At 43.6% G+C, this 19,445-nt stretch overlaps 2 protein-coding genes across 3 annotated transcripts in view; one reads left to right on the top strand and one right to left on the bottom strand.

The window, feature by feature from the left end:
• SPRYD3 (SPRY domain containing 3) overlaps nucleotides 1-14,275 on the top strand; it is a 30,019-nt gene extending 15,744 nt beyond the window's left edge. For both annotated transcript variants that reach the window (XM_075851825.1, XM_075851824.1), the window contains exons 7-11: nucleotides 6,550-6,699; nucleotides 6,859-6,916; nucleotides 7,734-7,853; nucleotides 7,946-8,112; nucleotides 9,283-14,275. In XM_075851825.1, the coding sequence (XP_075707940.1) occupies nucleotides 6,550-6,699; nucleotides 6,859-6,916; nucleotides 7,734-7,853; nucleotides 7,946-8,112; nucleotides 9,283-9,417 (630 nt within the window). In that variant the 3' untranslated portion in view covers nucleotides 9,418-14,275. The remainder of the gene's footprint in view (nucleotides 1-6,549; nucleotides 6,700-6,858; nucleotides 6,917-7,733; nucleotides 7,854-7,945; nucleotides 8,113-9,282) is intronic.
• Nucleotides 14,276-18,047: 3,772 nt separating this feature from the next.
• Nucleotides 18,048-19,445, bottom strand: part of TNS2 (tensin 2) — a 128,452-nt gene continuing 127,054 nt past the window's right edge. The window contains exon 29 of the mRNA XM_075851823.1: nucleotides 18,048-18,805. Within this exon, the coding sequence (XP_075707938.1) occupies nucleotides 18,664-18,805 (142 nt within the window). The 3' untranslated portion in view covers nucleotides 18,048-18,663. The remainder of the gene's footprint in view (nucleotides 18,806-19,445) is intronic.

The following is a 19,445-nucleotide window of genomic DNA, read 5'->3' as shown; positions in this document are numbered from 1 at the left end:
GTTATTCCCAATATGTGACTATGGCATTGGCGAGTGCCTCGTATCTCTCCTCCTTATGAATATGCATAGGGTTTTGACAATTGACTATTTGAAACTACCTATATGGTGTATTTTCACAGTGCACTTTATTTGATCTATGTATATACAATTGATATATATTTTTATTGTATTTCAATTACACTATTGTTTTTTGATGATTTTTTTTTTTGTACTAATGACCACTGATGTAATTACAAGCGAAGGGTATAAAACCCTTGTTGACACACCAACTATTGCTTGAGAAAGGTCCTGCTGAGAGACTGAAACGTAGCAATTTCCTCATGGGTTAAATAAAGTACAATTCTTTTTGCAATTCATTTTTTAGTGCTTTGATCATTTCTTTGTTGCTGTATCTAAAGGACCGTGTGGATGGCGGTCAAGGACGCATAGCACCGTTTACTGTGTACGCTTGAAGTGCTGCTTTTTTCTACCTTCTATCTATCTATCCCCATCGTAATGCTTCCTCCCCTGGTGGCTAGTAATTCATATCGCCAACCACATAAATGTCCACACAATTGCATTAGGATGTTGAAGTGGATGGACATTTCGATCGACATCGTATCCCTATGACAACACTGAACCATCGTGACATTGCAGGAAGAGTTGTCATCTGTAAGTGCAGTTTGAGTACTAAACCCAACATTAGATGTTATGTGGTGTGTTGTTGTTTTTTTTTTTTTTTTTTTAACATTGACTTGTAATTTAGAACTTGTAAGAACTCCTGTTTTAAAAAGCAAGTTCATATTCCGGTTCCGGCGCGCACATGAGAAGACGCGAGTAAGGAGAGCTCCGTCAACCCGACTCGAAAACCGGGGTCCCGAGGCTTTGTTACCTGACCTGAGGCTGCTGGCCGATAACCCTACGCACAGGCTTCTCTCCGGCGTATGGAGAGATATCTGGTGAAAACCGGGACCCCAGGATTAAAATCACAGGCCCTGCAGACTGAAGACATGCTGCCGCTGGGGAAAATGGCGCCTGAGCCGGCCAGGAACACGAGGAGTACGAGCTCGCGCTCAGCATCACAACCTCCTCTGGTGCAGCCAGAAGTGGAAGAAGGTGAGCCTGAGACTATGTTTCACAATATGGACATTTCATGTCGAGTTTTGGCCAGGGAAGTAGCGAAACTCATAGCCCCAGATATTACAGCTTCTCTGGAGGCGATGGTGTCGAAATTATTGCACCAAATTCAGACGGATGTTTCAGCTCAGGCGGAAAGACTTAACGATTTGGAACAACGGTTCAGTTTATTGGAGGATGAGCTAGCGGGAACACAGGAGGAGGTGAAGAAGGTGATAGCTTGCAATCTACAGCTGGTTGATAAAGTGGATGACCTGGAGAATCGCTCAAGGAGGAGCAATTTACGCATTATTGGGCTCCCAGAGTCTATACCAGCAGGTCAGCTGCTAAAGTTGTGTGCGGTGGAGCTGCCTCAGGCGCTGGGATTGCCAGCCCCGCTGAGAGCGGAGAGAGCTCATAGAGTGGGGCCGATGCGAAGTGCGCCCCAGCACGACCGCGACCAGTCATTGTGAAGTACCTGGACTATGTGGATAAAACGAATGTGTTACAGGCATACCGAAGGTCATCGGCACAAGTGAGAGTACGAGGCAGCAGAATCTTAATGTTTGGAGATTACTCGGCTGAGGTTACACGGAAACGGCGGGCTTTTAGCACGGTGTGCTCTCTATTGGTCCAGAAACGCATTCGGTTCTCTTTGATGTTTCCCGCCATTCTCAGGATCTTCGAACCCGGTGGTGGGGTGGAATCGTTTTCTTCTCCAGGGGAGGCGGCTAAATTTGTGGAAAGACTGTCCAAAGACAATAATGGTGATAGCCAGACACACAGGGATGGACTGCCTCGCAGGGGACGTTCCAGAAACAGGAGTATCAGGAGGGGTCTCACCTCTTCTTCCCCGGATTGAAGGGAGCTGCCCAGGCGGAGATGGAAGAAGTCTCATGTTATTTTAAGTTCCACATTGTTTGAGATAGAATTGTTATACCTATCGGTGCATCGGAGGTTGAGGTTTGCTGATGTTAATGGTAGGGAAGGGCCCAGCTGAAGTGAGGCTTGAGGAAATTTTTGCAAGGAGTCGGGTGGGAGTGTAAGGGGCTGTTGATATTTTAAGGGTATACAGGGAGTTCATGGTATACCAAGGGGCTTCTAGAGGTGGAATGGACAGAGATTCCACGCCAAAATGTGCGAAAAAAGAGAAGTCTGAAAGTAATAATGATCTGTTGTTGGGGTTTCAATTTTGTTTTATGTTTAGGGAGGGGGAAGGAGGGGGGGAAACTGTCTCGGTGGATGAGGTTTGCTTTGCCATTACTGTGAGATGCCTAAGGTAATAACATGGAATGTGAAGGGACTGCAGTCCCCACATAAACGCATGATGGTTCTTCGCCACCTGAAAAAGCTGAAAGCGGATATAGCGATTTTACAGGAAACCCATTTATTGGAACGTGATTTCCAGAGAATGAGTAAATTATGGGTGGGCATGGTAATGGGTTCTCCAGCAGTTAATGGCAAGGCGGGCGTCTTACTTCTCATACACAAAAGAATTGAATGTTCTGTGATTACTTTTGAGCGGGATGAGGGGGGTAGATATTTGCATGTGATCTTGGAGGGTGCCATGGGGAGAGTGAGTCTGTACTGTATATATGCACCTAATGATAACAATCGGGTTTTTTTAAAATTTCTGGAAGGAAAACTTTTAGCGGATAAAGAACCTCAGATCTTGCTGGGAGGGGATCTTAACTCAGTCTTATGTACAACAGAGGACAGGAGAAGGGGGGATGGTAGGGTTTTGGTTGAAAGAACACATGATAAAGTCTTGGCCCCATTAATGTCTTCCACGGGCATGGTAGATGTATGGAGAACACAATTTCCATTGGGGCGAGAATTCACTCATTTTTCTCATGCGCATACCGCATGGTCGCGTATTGACTATTTTATGGCTTCTCCGGTGCTCCTCTCTAGGATCCTCAGTGCTCGAATAGAGGACTTGGTGATTTCAGACCATTCACCGGTTTCTGTGATCTTGGCAGATACATTTAAAAGGGGGTCGGATATATTGTGGAAATTTCCGTCGTTTCTGGCAACTGATGAATCCTTTCAATCATGCTTGAAGGGCTGGTTAGGGGAATATAGTCAGGAAAATCAAGCTCATAGAGAAAACAGTCACTTGTTTTGGGACACAGCCAAGGCAGTGCTGAGGGGGAGGATCATTTCCTATGTTGCGTCGCTTAAACGAAAAACCAACAAACATAACGAGTCTAGTAGAAATCTTCGCATGAAATACACAGCGTACTTGGCAAACTCGACACTAGCGCTTAGGGGGGACTGGCTCACGGCTAAGGCAGAGTTTGAAAGGTGGCTGGATAAAAAAGAAAGGTTCCAGAGAGAGCAAACAACTGCCCATTTTTTCAGATATGGGAACAAATCCGGTTCCCTGCTGGCCAAAATGGCGAAAGGACAATTTCGCCCGACTCACATAGGGGGGTTGAGAGATGGGAATGGGGAAGTACAGAAAGATCCAAAGGTCGTCAATGATATACTGGGAGATTATTACACTGCGCTATATGCACAGGACATTTCGGAGAGGACTGAGGGGAGGGAGTTTCTGGACTCCATAGCGTTACCATCTCTCTCGGACACTGATAGAGAAACATTAAACGCATTGATCACGGAACAAGAGATAATATCGACCATTAAATCATTGACGAATAACAAAGCGCCAGGGCCAGATGGATTTTCTAGCGATTTTTACAAACTTATGAGGGAGGAAGTCACGCCCATGTTATTGCCGGTGTATAATCGTATGCTGTTAAACAAAGAATTTTTGAAGTCGGGCAATGTAGCTTATATTAAAGTCTTATACAAGGATGGGAAAGACCCGGTTAACCCGGGATCTTATCGACCAATATCTTTGATAAATCAGGATGTTAAAATATTGTCGAAGATACTGGCAGATAGGTTGGCTATGTTTCTCCCTAATTTGATTGGGCCACACCAGGTGGGGTTTGTCAAGGGGAGGTCGGCGGTCAAAAACATACGCACGGTTTTGGCGGTACAAGACGCAATGAGGAATTCTAATATGGAGGGACATGATTCGCCAGCACTTTTAACGTTAGATGCCGAGAAGGCCTTCGATAATGTACACTGGGATTGGCTGAGGATAGTTCTAGATAGATTTGGGATACAAGGATTGTTCAGGAATTACCTGGAAGCGTTATATTCAGAACCTCTAGCTAGGGTGTTCACTGCAGGTTTTTTGTCAGCACCAATACATTTACAGAAGGGAACAAGGCAGGGATGCCCCCTGTCTCCGTTGTTGTTTGACTTGGCTTTGGAGCCGCTAGCGAGGCATCTTTTGTCATCCAGGGATTTTGAAGGGATTATGGTTGGCAGCCAGGAGATCAAGCTAACATGCTTTGCTGACGATCTTTTGTTGTTTCTGAGGTCGCCTGGGGATCATTTGGGGGGGGGTGCTGGAGAAGCTAAAATACTTTGGGTCCTTCTCAGGCTATAAAGTCAATGCGCAAAAGAGTCAATTACTTTACTTGAAGGAATCAGGGGCAAGACCACCCTTGCAGGGCACGGTGGAAATAGCTAGATCTTATATTACATACCTGGGGATTAAAATAGGCAAATTTCCCTCTTCTCTCTATAAGCTAAATTATTCACCCTTGTTTGAAAAAATTCATAAGGAACTAAATCGATGGGCGTCATTGCCATTGTCGTTGTTTGGGAGGGCTGCTCTTTTAAAAATGATAAGCTTTGCTCGTCTGCTATATCCAATGCAAACCATACCCATATTGATCAAGCACCTAGATTACCAGAAATTACAGACAGCATTTTTACAATTCTTGTGGCAAAGGAAGAGACCTAGGATTGCATATAAAAAATTGGCTCTGCCCAAAGTGGATGGAGGTATTCAGCTGCCACTTATACGATATTACAATTTAGCGGCCATCTGCAGACATATAGGGGATTGGATACATAACACTAATATGTACTCCAATGTTCAGCTGGAGCAGGATTTGGCGGGTCAGGTTCCGCTGCAGGCCCTGTTACATCTGCCATATGCTCAACTGCCTAATAACGTTAAGGCAAGTCTGTTGCTGAAAGATACAATCGGTGCCTGGAAGGCGGTGCGGAAGCTTTTTGGTCTCCCGTATGGTCTTTCTAAATTCTGGCCGTTGTGGGATAACCCTATGTTTCCACAGGGGAGTCAGAATAAATTGTTTTCGCAATGGAAAGATGAAGGGATCAAGGTCCTGGGCCAACTCATGAATGTTGAGGAGGGGAGATGGCTGACGTGGCAGGAGGTTTCTAGCAAATACAATTTGAGGGAAAATCAATATTTGCAATATGCTCAAATAACAGGGCTATGTAAAAACAAAGTCCGTAATATTGATGGAGTAGAGATACGGGGAGCATTTGATGGGATGGTGCCGCAGGGTGGTACGGGGAGAAGTCTTGCAAGTTTATATGGTAAACTTCGGAATGCTCATCTTGATTCTTTTAGTACTTCCTGCTTTAGAACGTGGGAGGTGGAACTGGAGGATCCAGACATCTCCAGCAAAATTCGAGATGGATGGGAGAGGGTGAGGAAGGTCATGGTAAATGAACAGTGGCGTGAGATGCACTTCAGACTTATGCACAGAGCGACATATGCCTTTAATTTATCCTATAGGGACGCTCCAGCACACTATCTGCGTAGCTGTCCTAAATGCGACTTGCACAAAGCCAATTTACTTCATGGGATGTGGTTGTGCCCACAGATTCGCACGTTTTGGGATCGGGCTTTACAATTCATTAAAGATACCTGGGGGGAAGAGGTGCACGCAAACCCACAGGCAGTGTTGTTTCACTATATTCCTCTGGATCCAGGGGGGGAGGGACCACCTCTAGTGGCCAGGAAAGGAGTGCATATGGCGTTACTGGCTATCAAGAAGTGCATCTTGCGTCACTGGTTACAGGCATCGGTCCCGGAAATTGCGGAGGTTGTGATTACTCTCAAGACTTTATTGGGATATGATATGGCGGATCTAGAAAAACACAAAGAAAGGTCTACAGAACAATTTTTTAAAATTTGGCGTACATTTATCGAACAACATTATCCCATAGCAGAGATAGGGGTGTTCATGCGCACATTTCGACACACATCATGGTATAGTTCACAGAGTATCCAGGGCACACTAGGCATACTGGTGGCTAGTTAAGAGAATGTTCACCGAGATGGGGGAGAGTTGGGGGGAGGGAAGGGAATTGTTGGTTGTGTTTTGTTTTATTGCATACCTTGTAACTTAATGATGACAAGTAAAATGGAAAATAATTTTGAAGCTGGAACACATTGCTATTTGGTGTATGTATTATTGTATGTGTGATACACATTGCATACTTGTAACTGTTCTGGTTTTGAATAATAAAAAAAAATATATTTGAAAAAAAAAAAAAAGCAAGTTCATCGTATACCTAGCTCTTATATCTGCCATTGTTCTTTTCTTCCTACAGCTCCTAGAATACGTTGGAAAAGGAAAAAGTATAATAGATGTGGGTCTGGCACAGGCTCGTCATTCTCTCAGCACTCGGAGTCATTACTTTGAGGTTGAAATCGTGGACCCTGGAGAGAAATGCTATATTGCTTTAGGACTAGCAAGAAAGGTAAAAATGCTTTAGGGTGTTTTACCTGGTCTTCGTCCTGAGGCTGCGCTGTCACCTTATTGAAGGGGCAAAATGGGTTACATAACGTTCTCTAGAAGAGTAGAAATCCTAATCAATCATCATAGCCTTTTATTTTTCTTCGTTTACTTTGTTATACAGGATTACCCAAAAAACAGGCACCCAGGCTGGAGTCGTGGTTCTGTTGCATATCATGCAGGTATGTTTTTCTACCCCTGATATTGAGAGTCTGGGTACTAGAGAGGCGAAGAGCAGAATTCCTTGTAAATAAGACTGGCGTCATTTTTCTGCCTTGTACAGCAGTGGGGAGGGGGTAATTGGTTTTCTGTAGGGGGCTGCCAACAAGCATTTGTGATTATTAGAAGTGCAATATCCAAGTTTGTTAAAAGCTTTATAATATACTTGCCTTGTTTTTGTTACCCCATCGTTCATTTCTCTTTATGAAAGTTGTGTCGGGGCTTGGTAGGCCGCCTCATTCATCTCCAATAAGTAAAAGCACGATGCTCCTCTTATAACTGAGAGCACAGCGGATTGACTGGCTCCAGTGATGGGGTAATGGCTGAGACACTATATATATATATATATATATATATATATATATATATATAATATTTTTTCTGTTCTATAATTTAGGTTTTTGTTTTGTTTTTTGGGTTTTTTCCTCCCCAGAAATGGCGCCACTCTTGTCTATGGGCTGTGTCTGGTATTGCCGCTCATCCCCATTCAAGTGTCTGGTGGTGAACTGCAATACCGGCTTATGGACAGGCAGGGAACGGTTTCTAGGGAAAAAGGAGATCCTATTTCATAATCTAAGTAACATCTGCTTGCAGCTGGGGATCTCAATCTGAAACCAGGCATAAACATGTACAAGGGAAAGCTCTATATAGAGAATACATGTAAAAGGTGAAACACTTCATAGAAATGTATGTAAGAAAATCTACATGTATAGCCTGTACCCATATGGATTATATGCACAATACCTGTAAAATTCAGCTGAAATATCCGTCACTTCACAGATGATGGGAAGATCTTTCATGGAAGTGGAGTTGGGGATCCATTCGGTCCACGCTGCTATAAAGGAGATATAATGGGCTGTGGAATAATGTTTCCAAGGGACTATATTCTTGACAGTGAAGGTATGAAGAACGTTATTATGAATTAAGGAGGATTCGAGTTTTACTATCCATATGTGATCTGTAACCTCCATTTATAACTGCTTTCTTCCTAGGAGAAAGTGATGACAGCAGCGACACGAAGGAAATGAGGCTGCAGCCACGTGGGGTGAGGAATGTTATGTATCTCCGGAGGGAGCAGCAGCAAGATGAGGATGGGGAGGAGGAAGATGAGGAAGAAGAGGAGGACATTGAGAGGGATCACGAGGGAAGGAAAGTCGTGGTAAGCGATGGAACAATTTCCCACCCTCTGGCCTAAAGGTGATTTTTTAATAGACCGGAAAAAAACAACTCTTCTCGCACTGACGAGCTCAAACCAGGGGGCATGTAGTTACCTTGCAGCTTGTAAGAGCCTCTGCTGCTTCAAGTGCAAACCAACAAAGGGAAGCATTGTAATAATGGAAGACGTTTAATGGGGTTTTCTGACACCTTTCCGAGCCATAATGGTGCGTTGCGGGTTGCTCCTAGTCTCCGCCCATTTCGTCACATGCTGTCTGCTGTAATCTACGGCTGACTTTCGGCTTGAATAGCCCGGATTGGAGAGGCCAAGGCTTGGAGTAAACACCTTTTAGATGCCACGGTCAGGCTTTCTCTGTCAGTCGGTCTACACCCCCTGCAGCGCTATTATGGGTTACCGACCGATTACCGTGGGTAAACAAAGCGTCTGCCATTGCTACATTTCTATTAGGCCATGCCAGAGGAAATCATGCTTTGGACTACAAAGTGTTCTAAATACCAAAATAGGCTGCGTCCTTAAGGGGTTAAAAAATACTGGCCGCTGCATATGCAATAACATAATTACAAAAGAGTTTCCTTACTGTGGCTGTGCCCCTATGTGTCAGCATGTATAATCTCTACCCACTCAGCTCTTTGAGACATCGCAGGGAGGATTTTTTTTATTTTTTTTTAAATGTGTTAAATTTTAAAGCTTTCTTCTTAATGATTAAAGGGGTTGTCCACGCACGGATGACTGATGAACTATCCAAAGTATAGGACATCAATATATGATTGTGGGAGTCTGACACCAGACCCTGCACCGATCAGCTGCCTCCGGGCGCCGGATGTTATGCAGGTTCGGCCGCTATTTTGTGACCGGAGCCATCTGCTTCCAGCATGGCCATCTGATGCCTGGAAACAGCCGGAGCAGCTGATCGGTGCGGGGTCCGGGTGTCGGACCCCCACCGATCATATACTGATGACCTATCCCGAGGATAGGTCCTCAGTTGTCCATGCATGGACAACCCCTTTAAGAGCCAACTAAAACCTTATTACCCTGGACAACCCCTTTATGGGCTGACTGGGAAATTGCTGTCAAAATAATAAGACTCACAGAGGCTCAGACCTTCAGCAACTTGAGTGTGAAATTACTTTAAATCCACGTCTCTATCCTCAGGTTTTCTTCACAAGAAATGGAAAGATCATTGGAAAAAAGGAATCCATTTTGCCTCAGGGGGGCTTCTATCCCACCATAGGAATGCTGAGCAGTGGAGAGAAAGTCAAAGTGGACCTGCACCCACTGAGTGGGTGAACGATTGACATCAGTGAGAGAGCACACTGCATTCATTTGCCATCTTTCCCATAAACCAACCCCCCTGGTCATGCACGATTTGCACGTGGGCTTGTGATAGTGCTTCTTCGTGTCTGGAAACGTGTCTCCGTGGCCCTTGCTTGTCGATGTGGGCTCCGCGGTGCTCATTGCCTGTATGTTTTGGCATAGCAGAAGACATGATGTGACGGGAAACAAGAGAGGATGTTGGGGAAAGTACCTGTTTTGGCATTTATCAGTTGCAGAGCGGCAGGATCCCAGGAAGGTCACTAGAGCGCAGCAGTATAATGTCCTTACTGATATCGCTTACGTTACTTACGCACAACATTCTTCATTCCTACAATACAACTTTCTCAGGGTGCAAACGTTTATTTTTCAGAATAGCTGGAAATCTATTTCATGCAGCTGTAGTTTAGACCGCAAGAATGAAATGGTTGTATAGACGTGTAGGTTACTACACAGGCCCGGGATCTGTTGCTGTATAATTCTATCTAATGTATACCTCCGGAAGGCTAACACATTGCATCCAGTGTATACGGCAGATTCCGGTCTCATTATGGCTGATCACCTTCATACAGAAGGAATCGTATATCAATCCCCAATCAGAAAATAAGGCCATACTGCATGTGAAATTTGCACATTATTAATGTAATTGTGCCACCTAAGGTGGAGATAGTGCAATATTGGAACATATTTATGTCCTCCATACAAGTGGAGACTAGGCCGGTCATGTAGCCTTTGATCCGCTTCAGTTTTAAGACCGGTATGAAATGCAGCTCGGCTTTTAAAACCGGTTACAGGTGCCACTATTTTGGTGGCATACAAATGTCACTTATGATAGGTGACACTCTCCCCTCCCTCATTGTTATCGCCTGTAATGTGACATGGACCAACTGCGTGACCTGCCCGCAAGTATCCACCATGAGTGCCAGTCCCTGCCCATGTGTCGCTGGCCAGCTTTAGGCAATCTGATATTAGCACTTATTTCTCGACTATGCTTTAAGCTTCTTTTCTGGATACTTGAAAGGAAATGCATGTATCTTGTTTTGCACAATAGTTAGTGATGTCTGTGCTGTGTGGAATATTTGACAAGAGAGCTCTATGTCCATGTGATGTCTGGTCTGTATAACATGGCATAACTACCTCTATTTCTGCTGCTAAATCTTGTGCTGCTGGCATATCTATGGTCTGCACCAGAACTCCAGAGTTGGCTTTCTAGAATGGCCATTCTTTCATGAGTTCATGGAACCCTGGTCCTAGTACTGGCGCTTTATTTCCCTGTCGTTTCTGCACTTATAAATGCATTCATTGACGATTAGCGTTGGCTTAAAAGGAAGACATAAATGTACTTTAAAGCTTGAGGACGTTGAATAGAGCAGCGGTTGAGCATGCCCGCCGCCGCTGCTCCATGCAAAGTCACTATAGGAAAGGCCGAAACGGCCGAGAAGTGAGAAGGAACTGGGGTTTGGGACCACAGTTCTCACAATCTGTGGGGGCCCCAGCGATCAGAAAATTAGCACCTATCCTGTGGATAAGTGGTGATTTATGATTTTAGGAAAACCCCTGTAATTGTTTAGCTTGGCATTGCTTTATATACTGGTGTAAATATATATATAGGCAAGCCTTATTTTATTTGTATTCCTTTTTGGGGGGGGGGGATTTGAATTTCAATATATGTGCAATCGATCAGACCTATTTTTAAAGGGGTTCTCCAGATCATAAGAATAGTGCGTATCGGTTTCCACATAGACGGCTTACTCTTTGTAATACGCTGGCGGTGTGTATTCTGTAATGAGCCTAGATCTGGAGACTACTCTGCATGGAGATCTGATTTATGGATGTGCTACGTGTATAGACCTTAAAGCATATGTGTTGATGTTTCATAAATGAGTCGTACAGGTCAATATATTTAACTCCGTAATGTCTCTTTTTTGGGGCTTCTTCCTCACCTTCCAGTAGCTGATAGTTCCCCTGCCTGAAGGCATTCTGTAAATATTCAGAAACTATCACAGTAAACTATTCTAATATAGTAAATTGTGAGGAAGGTAGAGATGCAGTTTCTCTCTTGTGTTCCCCATTATCGAGGACTGAATTGACTTTGAGTGCTTAACTTCTGTGAGAAACTCTTAAGGTTCAAGTGACTGAGCTCTCCTCTTAAGTGGATTGTCTCGCGAGGACAACCCCTACCATATGCTCTACTGAGCCATATGGATGTCCCAGAAGGGGTGTGCACCGCTCAGGACTCCTCCCTCCTGTATGAGCCAGGACGGAAGCCTTTTGTGGACCCGGGGCATCAATGACTGACTTGGTCGGTCACATGTTTTAATAGCCCCCATGTAATGCAACAATAAATGTATGGCTAAACTCAACTGTTATTGCAGTGGGTTAGAGAAGCTGATCACTGGGCCGGCTACTTTTTAGAAAGGGGTTGTCTTCATGAGATTACCCTTTTAACTTTTGGAGAACTCTAGTAAAAAAATTAGCTCTTAGGGTGGTTTCACACAGTGGTATTTTGTTTTTTGTGGCAGTTTGTCATGCAATTTTTGTTTAGTCATAGCCAGAAGTGGATCCAGCAGTTAGAAAATTTTAATAAAAAAACTTATACTTCCACCTATTCCTTTTGAATCTACTTCTGGCTTTGGCTCAAAAAACTGCATGAAAAACTGCTTTTGCTAAAAAAAAACAAAAAAAACCTGCTGTGTGTGAAACAACCCTAACATTATACATAGGATTGTGCAGGATAAATGGCGATCTTAGAGAGAACCCTAATATGGAGAATATTGTCGGTTGTATCTCGCTTTATAGGAACCATTTTTTTTGTAATTTTTTTTTAAACCCTTCCTCCATAATAAACCAAATATCCTTGTGGGTAAATGACCAGGGCGGACCACCTGTCCTGATATTGCGGTCATATGGCCTAAATCCAACCTAAGATAGAGGGTAGTTTCTTGAGCGCAGTGCTTCTCTACTGTACTAGTTGTTGCTGCTCGTGTACATCATTAGGGTCACACATCCCCCATTAGACCAGCCGATTGTGTCCATTTTCTTTGACTGAAAAGAATAGCGTTCCTGATGTTCATTTTGCTTTGTATGGAAAGTGTCAAGAATAGTTGACATGGCCTGATGTGTACATTACAAGCCGCACTGTCTTCATAAACCAGTCCCATTTCTACCTGATCTCATTCGAGTGTTGGTGTCTCGTTTCCAGGTGTAAAGTTAGTCTATAGAATTGGTAGCCCTTGTGGATTAGACTATTGTTGATCACTAGGTTTAGGTGTTGTATAAAGCAGGTCCTCCACGGTACCAGCCCTATACATCGATGGGTAGTGGGGCATCTTGTATTCTTTTCTTACAGTCGGAGGAATGATTTTCCAGTTCTATACAAGATGAAGAGACTGCTCCCATTCCAAAACTCATTTGGTCACTTGTAACAATCCCATTAGTAATGGGGACAGGAAGATTTGCCATTGTCCGATCACAGTGTTGCAGCTATTTCTTTTGAGAAATAAGATTATTTGAGGGATGGGGCATCCATTTATTTCAATGGGTGTTGGCAATACTCCATTGACAGATTGTATTGCAGTTTCCCAAACCATATTCAATAAATCCAGTGTAGTGTGGGGAGGTGAACCACATAGATCAGCTTTAGGCTGCCTTCAGACAGCCGTAATGCAGCTCTGTATATTGGGTGCCAAGAATGAGAAACGAAAACAATGTATGGGACAGATTTCCCTGCTTGTCTTAAATGGGTTTTCCAGGCAAAGCCACGTTTTGGGATCCTTTTAATAAGTTTGCTTTACTTAATAGAGCGATGCGCCCACGGTCAGATGTGCCGTTTCGCCATAAGAGACATGATCACGTAAGTCCTACTTTGAGGCCAATAAAATGAGCAGGTTTTGTGAGTCACACCCAGCCTGAGCCCCCCCCCCCCCACCTTTTCTTTACATCATGCCGCCTAAACCCTTCCCTCTACTCCTCTCGTGTGCCGTTGGCGGCAGGATACAACTTTAATTCACTGCGCAGGAGGACGCGCTGACCCCTGGGAGCGTGTTTTGGAGCTATTGCAGTGGAGGACAGATGGTTGTCACTGCTGACTACCAATGTAGAGGTGGTTGGGATGACGTCGTTACGTGATTGGCAAAACTACACAGCTGAGCCCCGGAGCAACTATATGTAAGGAACAGTAACTTGCATATAAAATGAGGCAAAAAATGGTATTTGCCCGGAAAACTTTTTAATGGGATCCGGTCCTATTCTTCACTGCTGTATACAGCAGTCTGAATGCATCCTAAGGCCTTATTCACACAAGCGTTGATTAGATCTGTGTGATGGCCGTTTTTCACGGGTCCCTCCATAGGCTCAAGTCTATGGGGATCTGTGAAAACGGGACCAGCACGGGTGCAACTTTTTTTTTTTTTTTTCCCCACATCAGAGTTTCCCCACACTCGTCTGACTCTAGCCTACACTGGGGTTCCTGCAAAACGGATACATCTGAAATCTAACGCTAGTAGAGCGGTCAGTGGTGGTATTATCTCTTACTTCATAACATCTGCAGTTATTTCATGTTGGATGTATTACATTTGTGCTGTGTTTAGCGTAAGAGGATAACAGGAATTGGCGGATGATGGGAGTTACCAGTACTCCGGTGCTTTAGACAAGTAGGATGTCCTGTTTCCTAGCTCTCTCGTCTGCTGCTTATGCCACCCATTACTTTCCATACACCTCTGACCATTTTGATTTTGGAACGGTTCGGCCGAATTGCACTAGAACATATCCCAATGTCTGTACATAATCGATATCCATGTTTATATACATATATTAAAACACAGATCTCTATTTACCTGGTCGTCTTTGATTTTGTTCACTGTCCTTTTAAATAACTTATTTTTTTACGACCGGATCTGAATGCGAATAATTCACGTACGCACAAGGATGAATAAAACTTGTTTTATTTCCGGTCCATTTTTACATAAGATATAAACATTTTCATAAGATTTCTCAAGCTTGCATAGAAAATTAAAATATCTGTTTCAACTCTAATATATAAAAGCGCTTTTGCCAAGTTTATTACATATATATTACATATGCCATGTATATATTATAAATAGGAAATCTACTTCTCTCTAGAAAGCTCCGGCACATTCTTGGCACTTTAACTTGCAGAATGATCGCTCTTCAGTCGCTTCTCATCTCCCTATGAGTAAGTGTAACCTCCTCGGTAATACCTTATTTGTTGCTGGGTGTGAACGGCTGGGATGGTTCATTTAATAATACCAAGCACATTACTAATGTAGCTGCCACAACGTTACAGAGTCGTGTGACTAAGTGACTGCAGCTACAGCCTAATGGTAATAGGATATGTACAACATAAACTTATTTTAGGATGAAAGTCTATGTGGCCTGAGGAACACATTACATTAAAGGGATTTTCCACGAATATATAAATTCACACTTAATGTTCATTTCAATGTCGAAACACAAGGATTGTGGCCACGTGGGGCTGGTCAGAGCAGGTTTTACAAACTGCCACTCGTGGACGTGGGATTGGTTTTTGTAGAAATACTACATTTAATAACCAAACGTTTAAACACCGCGAGCCATGGCGACACAGCTGCAAATATGGGTGTGCCCTAGTGGCAGCAGGATGTCATAGCATTACTAGAATTTGGTTACCATATCAGTGGCAGTTTACATTAGGGTAAAAGTCATATCTTGAGCCACATTGAACATTAATACCATCTGTTGTATCTGAAAGTTGCATGGGGACCCCTGAATTATAGAATCTCCTGAATCCACTGCCTGCAACATGTAAGGGTATGTTCACGCGCTAAACGAAAAACGGCTGTAAAATACAGAGCTGTTTTTCAAGGGTAAACGGCGCCTGACTTTTCAGTAGTTTTTTAAGCAACTTGCATTTTTTACGGCTGTTTTTGGAGCTGTTTTTCTATTCAGTCAATGAAAAACGGCTCAAGAAGTGACATGCACGTTTTTTACGCAGCGGTTTTTAAAATTGGTCATGTAAAGAAACGTCCCGTCGTAATGGAATGCAGTTTTTCCCGTTTAAATCAATGGGCAGATGTTTGTAGGCGTTAAGCTCCCACATTTGCAGGTCACACCTTGGGACGGTTTGGAGCCGCTTTTCATTGACCCTATAGAAAACTGCTCCAACAACGCCCGTGAAAATTGCGAGTGGCTTAAAGAGGCTCTGTCACCAGATTTTGCAACCCCTATCTGCTATTGCAGCAGATAGGCGCTGCAATGTAGATTACAGTAACGTTTTTATTTTTAAAAAAACGAGCATTTTTGGCCAAGTTATGACCATTTTTGTATTTATGCAAATGTGGCGTGCAAAAGTACAACTGGGCGTGTTGAAAAGAAAAAGTCCAACTGGGCGTGTATTATGTGCGTACATCGGGGCGTTTTTACTTCTTATACTAGCTGGGCGTTGTGTATAGAAGTATCATCCACTTCTCTTCAGAACGCCCAGCTTCTGGCCGTGCAGACACAGCCGTGTTCTCGAGAGATCACGCTGTGTCGTCACTCACAGGTCCTGCATCGTGTCAAACGAGCGAGGACACATCGACACCAGAGGCTACAGTTGATTCTGCAGCAGCATCAGCGTTTGAAGGTAAGTCGATGTAGCTACTTACCTGCAAACGCTGATGCTGCTGCAGAATCATCTGTAGCCTCTGGTGCCGATGTGTCCTCGCTCGTCTGACACGATGCAGGACCTGTGAGTGACGACACAGCGTGATCTCTCGAGAACACGCTGTGTCTGCACTGCCAGAAGCTGGGCGTTCTGAAGAGAAGTGGATGATACTTCTCGTCAGAACGCCCAGCTAGTAAAAACGCCTCGATGTACGCACATAATACACGCCCACTTGGACTTTTACTGTAAACACGCCCAGTTGTACTTTTGCAAGCCTCATTTGCATAAATACAAAAATGGTCATAACTTGGCCAAAAATGCTCGTTTTTTAAAAATAAAAAACATTACTGTAATCTACATTGCAGCGCCGATCTGCTGCAATAACAGATAGGGGTTGCAAAATCTGGTGACAGAGCCTCTTTAAACGTCTGAAAATACGGAGCCGTTTTAAGGTAAGAGTGTATGTTCAGGGTATGTTCACACGCAAACTCAAAAACTGCTGAAAATACGAAGCTGGTTTCAGAGAAAACAGCCTCAGATTTGTACGGGTTTTTGAAGCTGAAAATGAAGCTTATTTTTTAAGCGTTTTTCATAGTGTTCAATGGAAAATCGGCTCCAAAACACGCCTCAAGAAGTGACATGCTATTTCTTTTTACGGAGTGTCTTTTTATGCTCCGTTTTTTTAAAACTGAGGTGTAAAAAGACGCACTGTATGATCTAAATGCTGGTTTTCCCCATTGATTTCAATGGGCAGATGTTTGTAGGCATTCAGCTTCTGTTTTTTCAGGCATTTTTCAAGGCGTAAACTCCCCGAATTACGCCTGAAAACACTGCGTATGAACATACCCTAAGGCTATGTTCACACACTTAGGGTATGTTCACACGAGGTCATTACGTCCGTAATTGACGGACGTATTTCGGCCGCAAGTCCCGGACTGAACACAGTGCAGGGAGCCGGGCTCCTAGCATCATAGTTATGTACGACGCTAGGAGTCCCTGCCTCGCTGCCAGACAACTGTCCCGTACTGTAATCATGTTTTCAGTACGAGACAGTAGTTCCACGGAGAGGTAGGGACTCCTAGCATCGTACATAAGTATGATGCTAGGAGCCCGGCTCCCTGCACTGTGTTCAGTCCGGGACTTGCGGCCGAAATACGTCCGTCAATTACGGACGTAATGACCTCGTGTGAACATACCCTTAGCAAAATATGGAGCTGGTTTCAAGCAAAAAACAGCTCCTGATTTCCAGCCGTTTTGTAGCGTATTTTACACCCAGTTTTGGAGCTGTTTTTCAATGGAGTCAATGAAAAATGTCCCAAGAAATTACCTGCACTTTTTACACGCCGTATTTTGAAAAACGTTGTGTAAAGTTACGTTTCGTGGGAACAGAATGCTGTAAATCCTATTACAAGCAGTGGGCAGATGTTTTGGAGGCGTAATGCTGCCGGTTTTCAGGCGTAAACGGCCCGAATTACATCTGAAAACACATTGTGTGAACATACCCTTATAGTGATAGGCTGAGGCAGAGTTGTCAAAGCTTTTCTTCACCTCATATACTGTATCTATCTGTGTAAAGTCCTGATGACCATGTTCAAAGTGAAGACAAATCGTGTAATGTCTCCCCTCATGTAGGACAAGATCTTCCTGATTAATAAAAGTGATTTCTGAATACAATTGCCTAAACTGAAAATTACATTTTGCTGTTTGAAACGCTGAACTCAACCTAAAATATCACTCACACTCACTCTCTGTGATATACGCTCCGGACGTCGGCTGCATTTCCCAGACCGAACACCGTGCAGAAAGCCGGACTCCTAGCATCATAGTTATCGCTAGGTGTCCCTGCCTCGCTGTGGGACAATTGTCCTGTACTGTAATCATGGTTTCAGTACGGGACAGTAGCTCCGTGGAGAGGCAGTGAGACGTAGTGATAACTATGGTGCTAGGAGCCCGGCTTTCTGCACGGTGTTCGGTCTGGGAAATGCGGCCGACGTCCGGACCGTATACCACGCTCATGTGTGAGAGGCCTAAGGAAAGTTTATAAGCAACAATATAATTTTTGTTACAACGTAAAGTAATTGTGATAACTTTCCAGTGGTCAATGATCGGATTCCATAAGGAGATTTTACTCTCTGGTGGCCTCAATGGACCGCCATCTACTGCAATTCAAGAATTTACTTTTCCGGATTAGTATCTCTTTTCAGCTCCGAGAACTCTCTAGGTGCAAATCCCTTTTGACAGGACACAACTTCATTAATGGCAACAACTGACCAAACTGTAGCTCATTAACACCACCTTTCAATGGTTCACAACAGTAACAAACCGCCCCCCCCCCCCCTTTGGTATTACAGGAGAGATACAAAGAGCAAGTTCTCAACAGTGCAAATTATGCCTTCAACTACAACTATACCCATTATCTGAGGTATGCAGGAACGATGACGATCATAGACGTCTGAGTCTTTCACTTTCATGGATTGTCACATACTCTTCACTACTTGGCTCTGTAGCACATACATCCTTTGGGAACCACCAGCCGACCTCCTTAAACCATTTCTTCCTTAGTCTCTGGTTTCCCTCCTTTATCTCCTATGTGTGCCAAGCATGACTTTGGTGATGAAGTTGACAATGGCTGATGCTGGTTGCTCAGGATCTAGTTCTGCGAAAAGATGGCAGACGTTCTCTGCTGTGCTCCCTGCTTTCCGGGCCACAAAACCAAATACCCTGTGAACCAAAGCAAACACCATATAGCGCCTTATTATATTTAGTAGTTCCACTGATGGTGCCATAATGTCATAAATACACACCTTCGCTTTTACAGACTGACTTAACATTTTCCTTAAAGGGAAAAGTGTTGTAGCAGCCAAGGAGGAGGAAAGAAATGGTGAAGTGGATGCAATATAATATTAAAAGGAAAAATAAAATAAAATTCCACTTCATACTTCCTACATTCTCTATACTATGTGGCAATGGTACTGCAAATGCTGGAATCCTCAAGGGTGCAACCTTCTGCATCCATTCCAATTCTAGCCTATTGCTTTATAATGTAGTGCTCCTTTAAATATGAAGTAAAAATGCTATATACATTTAGAGTGTGGCTTCTTTTTAGTGATGTGTATCCATGACAATGATCATAATATTTTTATACATGACATCACCAGAAGATTAAATCTTCTGGCTAAAGAAATGAAAATCTTGGAAAATGTAACAATGTGCACGAGTCCCTAGGGCTCATTTATATCAGTGGTGTAGCTGACTGTGGAGGAACCCTGTATGTTCCTTGGCTTCAATGCTTGTCTGAATGGGCCTTTGGGGCTACTGACTGCTGTCATTGTAGATGAAATGCTGTCTGTCCATAGAAATT

The sequence above is a fragment of the Rhinoderma darwinii genome, chromosome 2, assembly GCF_050947455.1.
Source record: "Rhinoderma darwinii isolate aRhiDar2 chromosome 2, aRhiDar2.hap1, whole genome shotgun sequence".
Classification (NCBI taxonomy): Eukaryota; Metazoa; Chordata; class Amphibia; order Anura; family Rhinodermatidae; genus Rhinoderma; species Rhinoderma darwinii.
The sequence above is the reverse complement of the archived record's forward strand: the minus strand, read 5'-3'. Positions and strand labels throughout refer to the sequence as shown.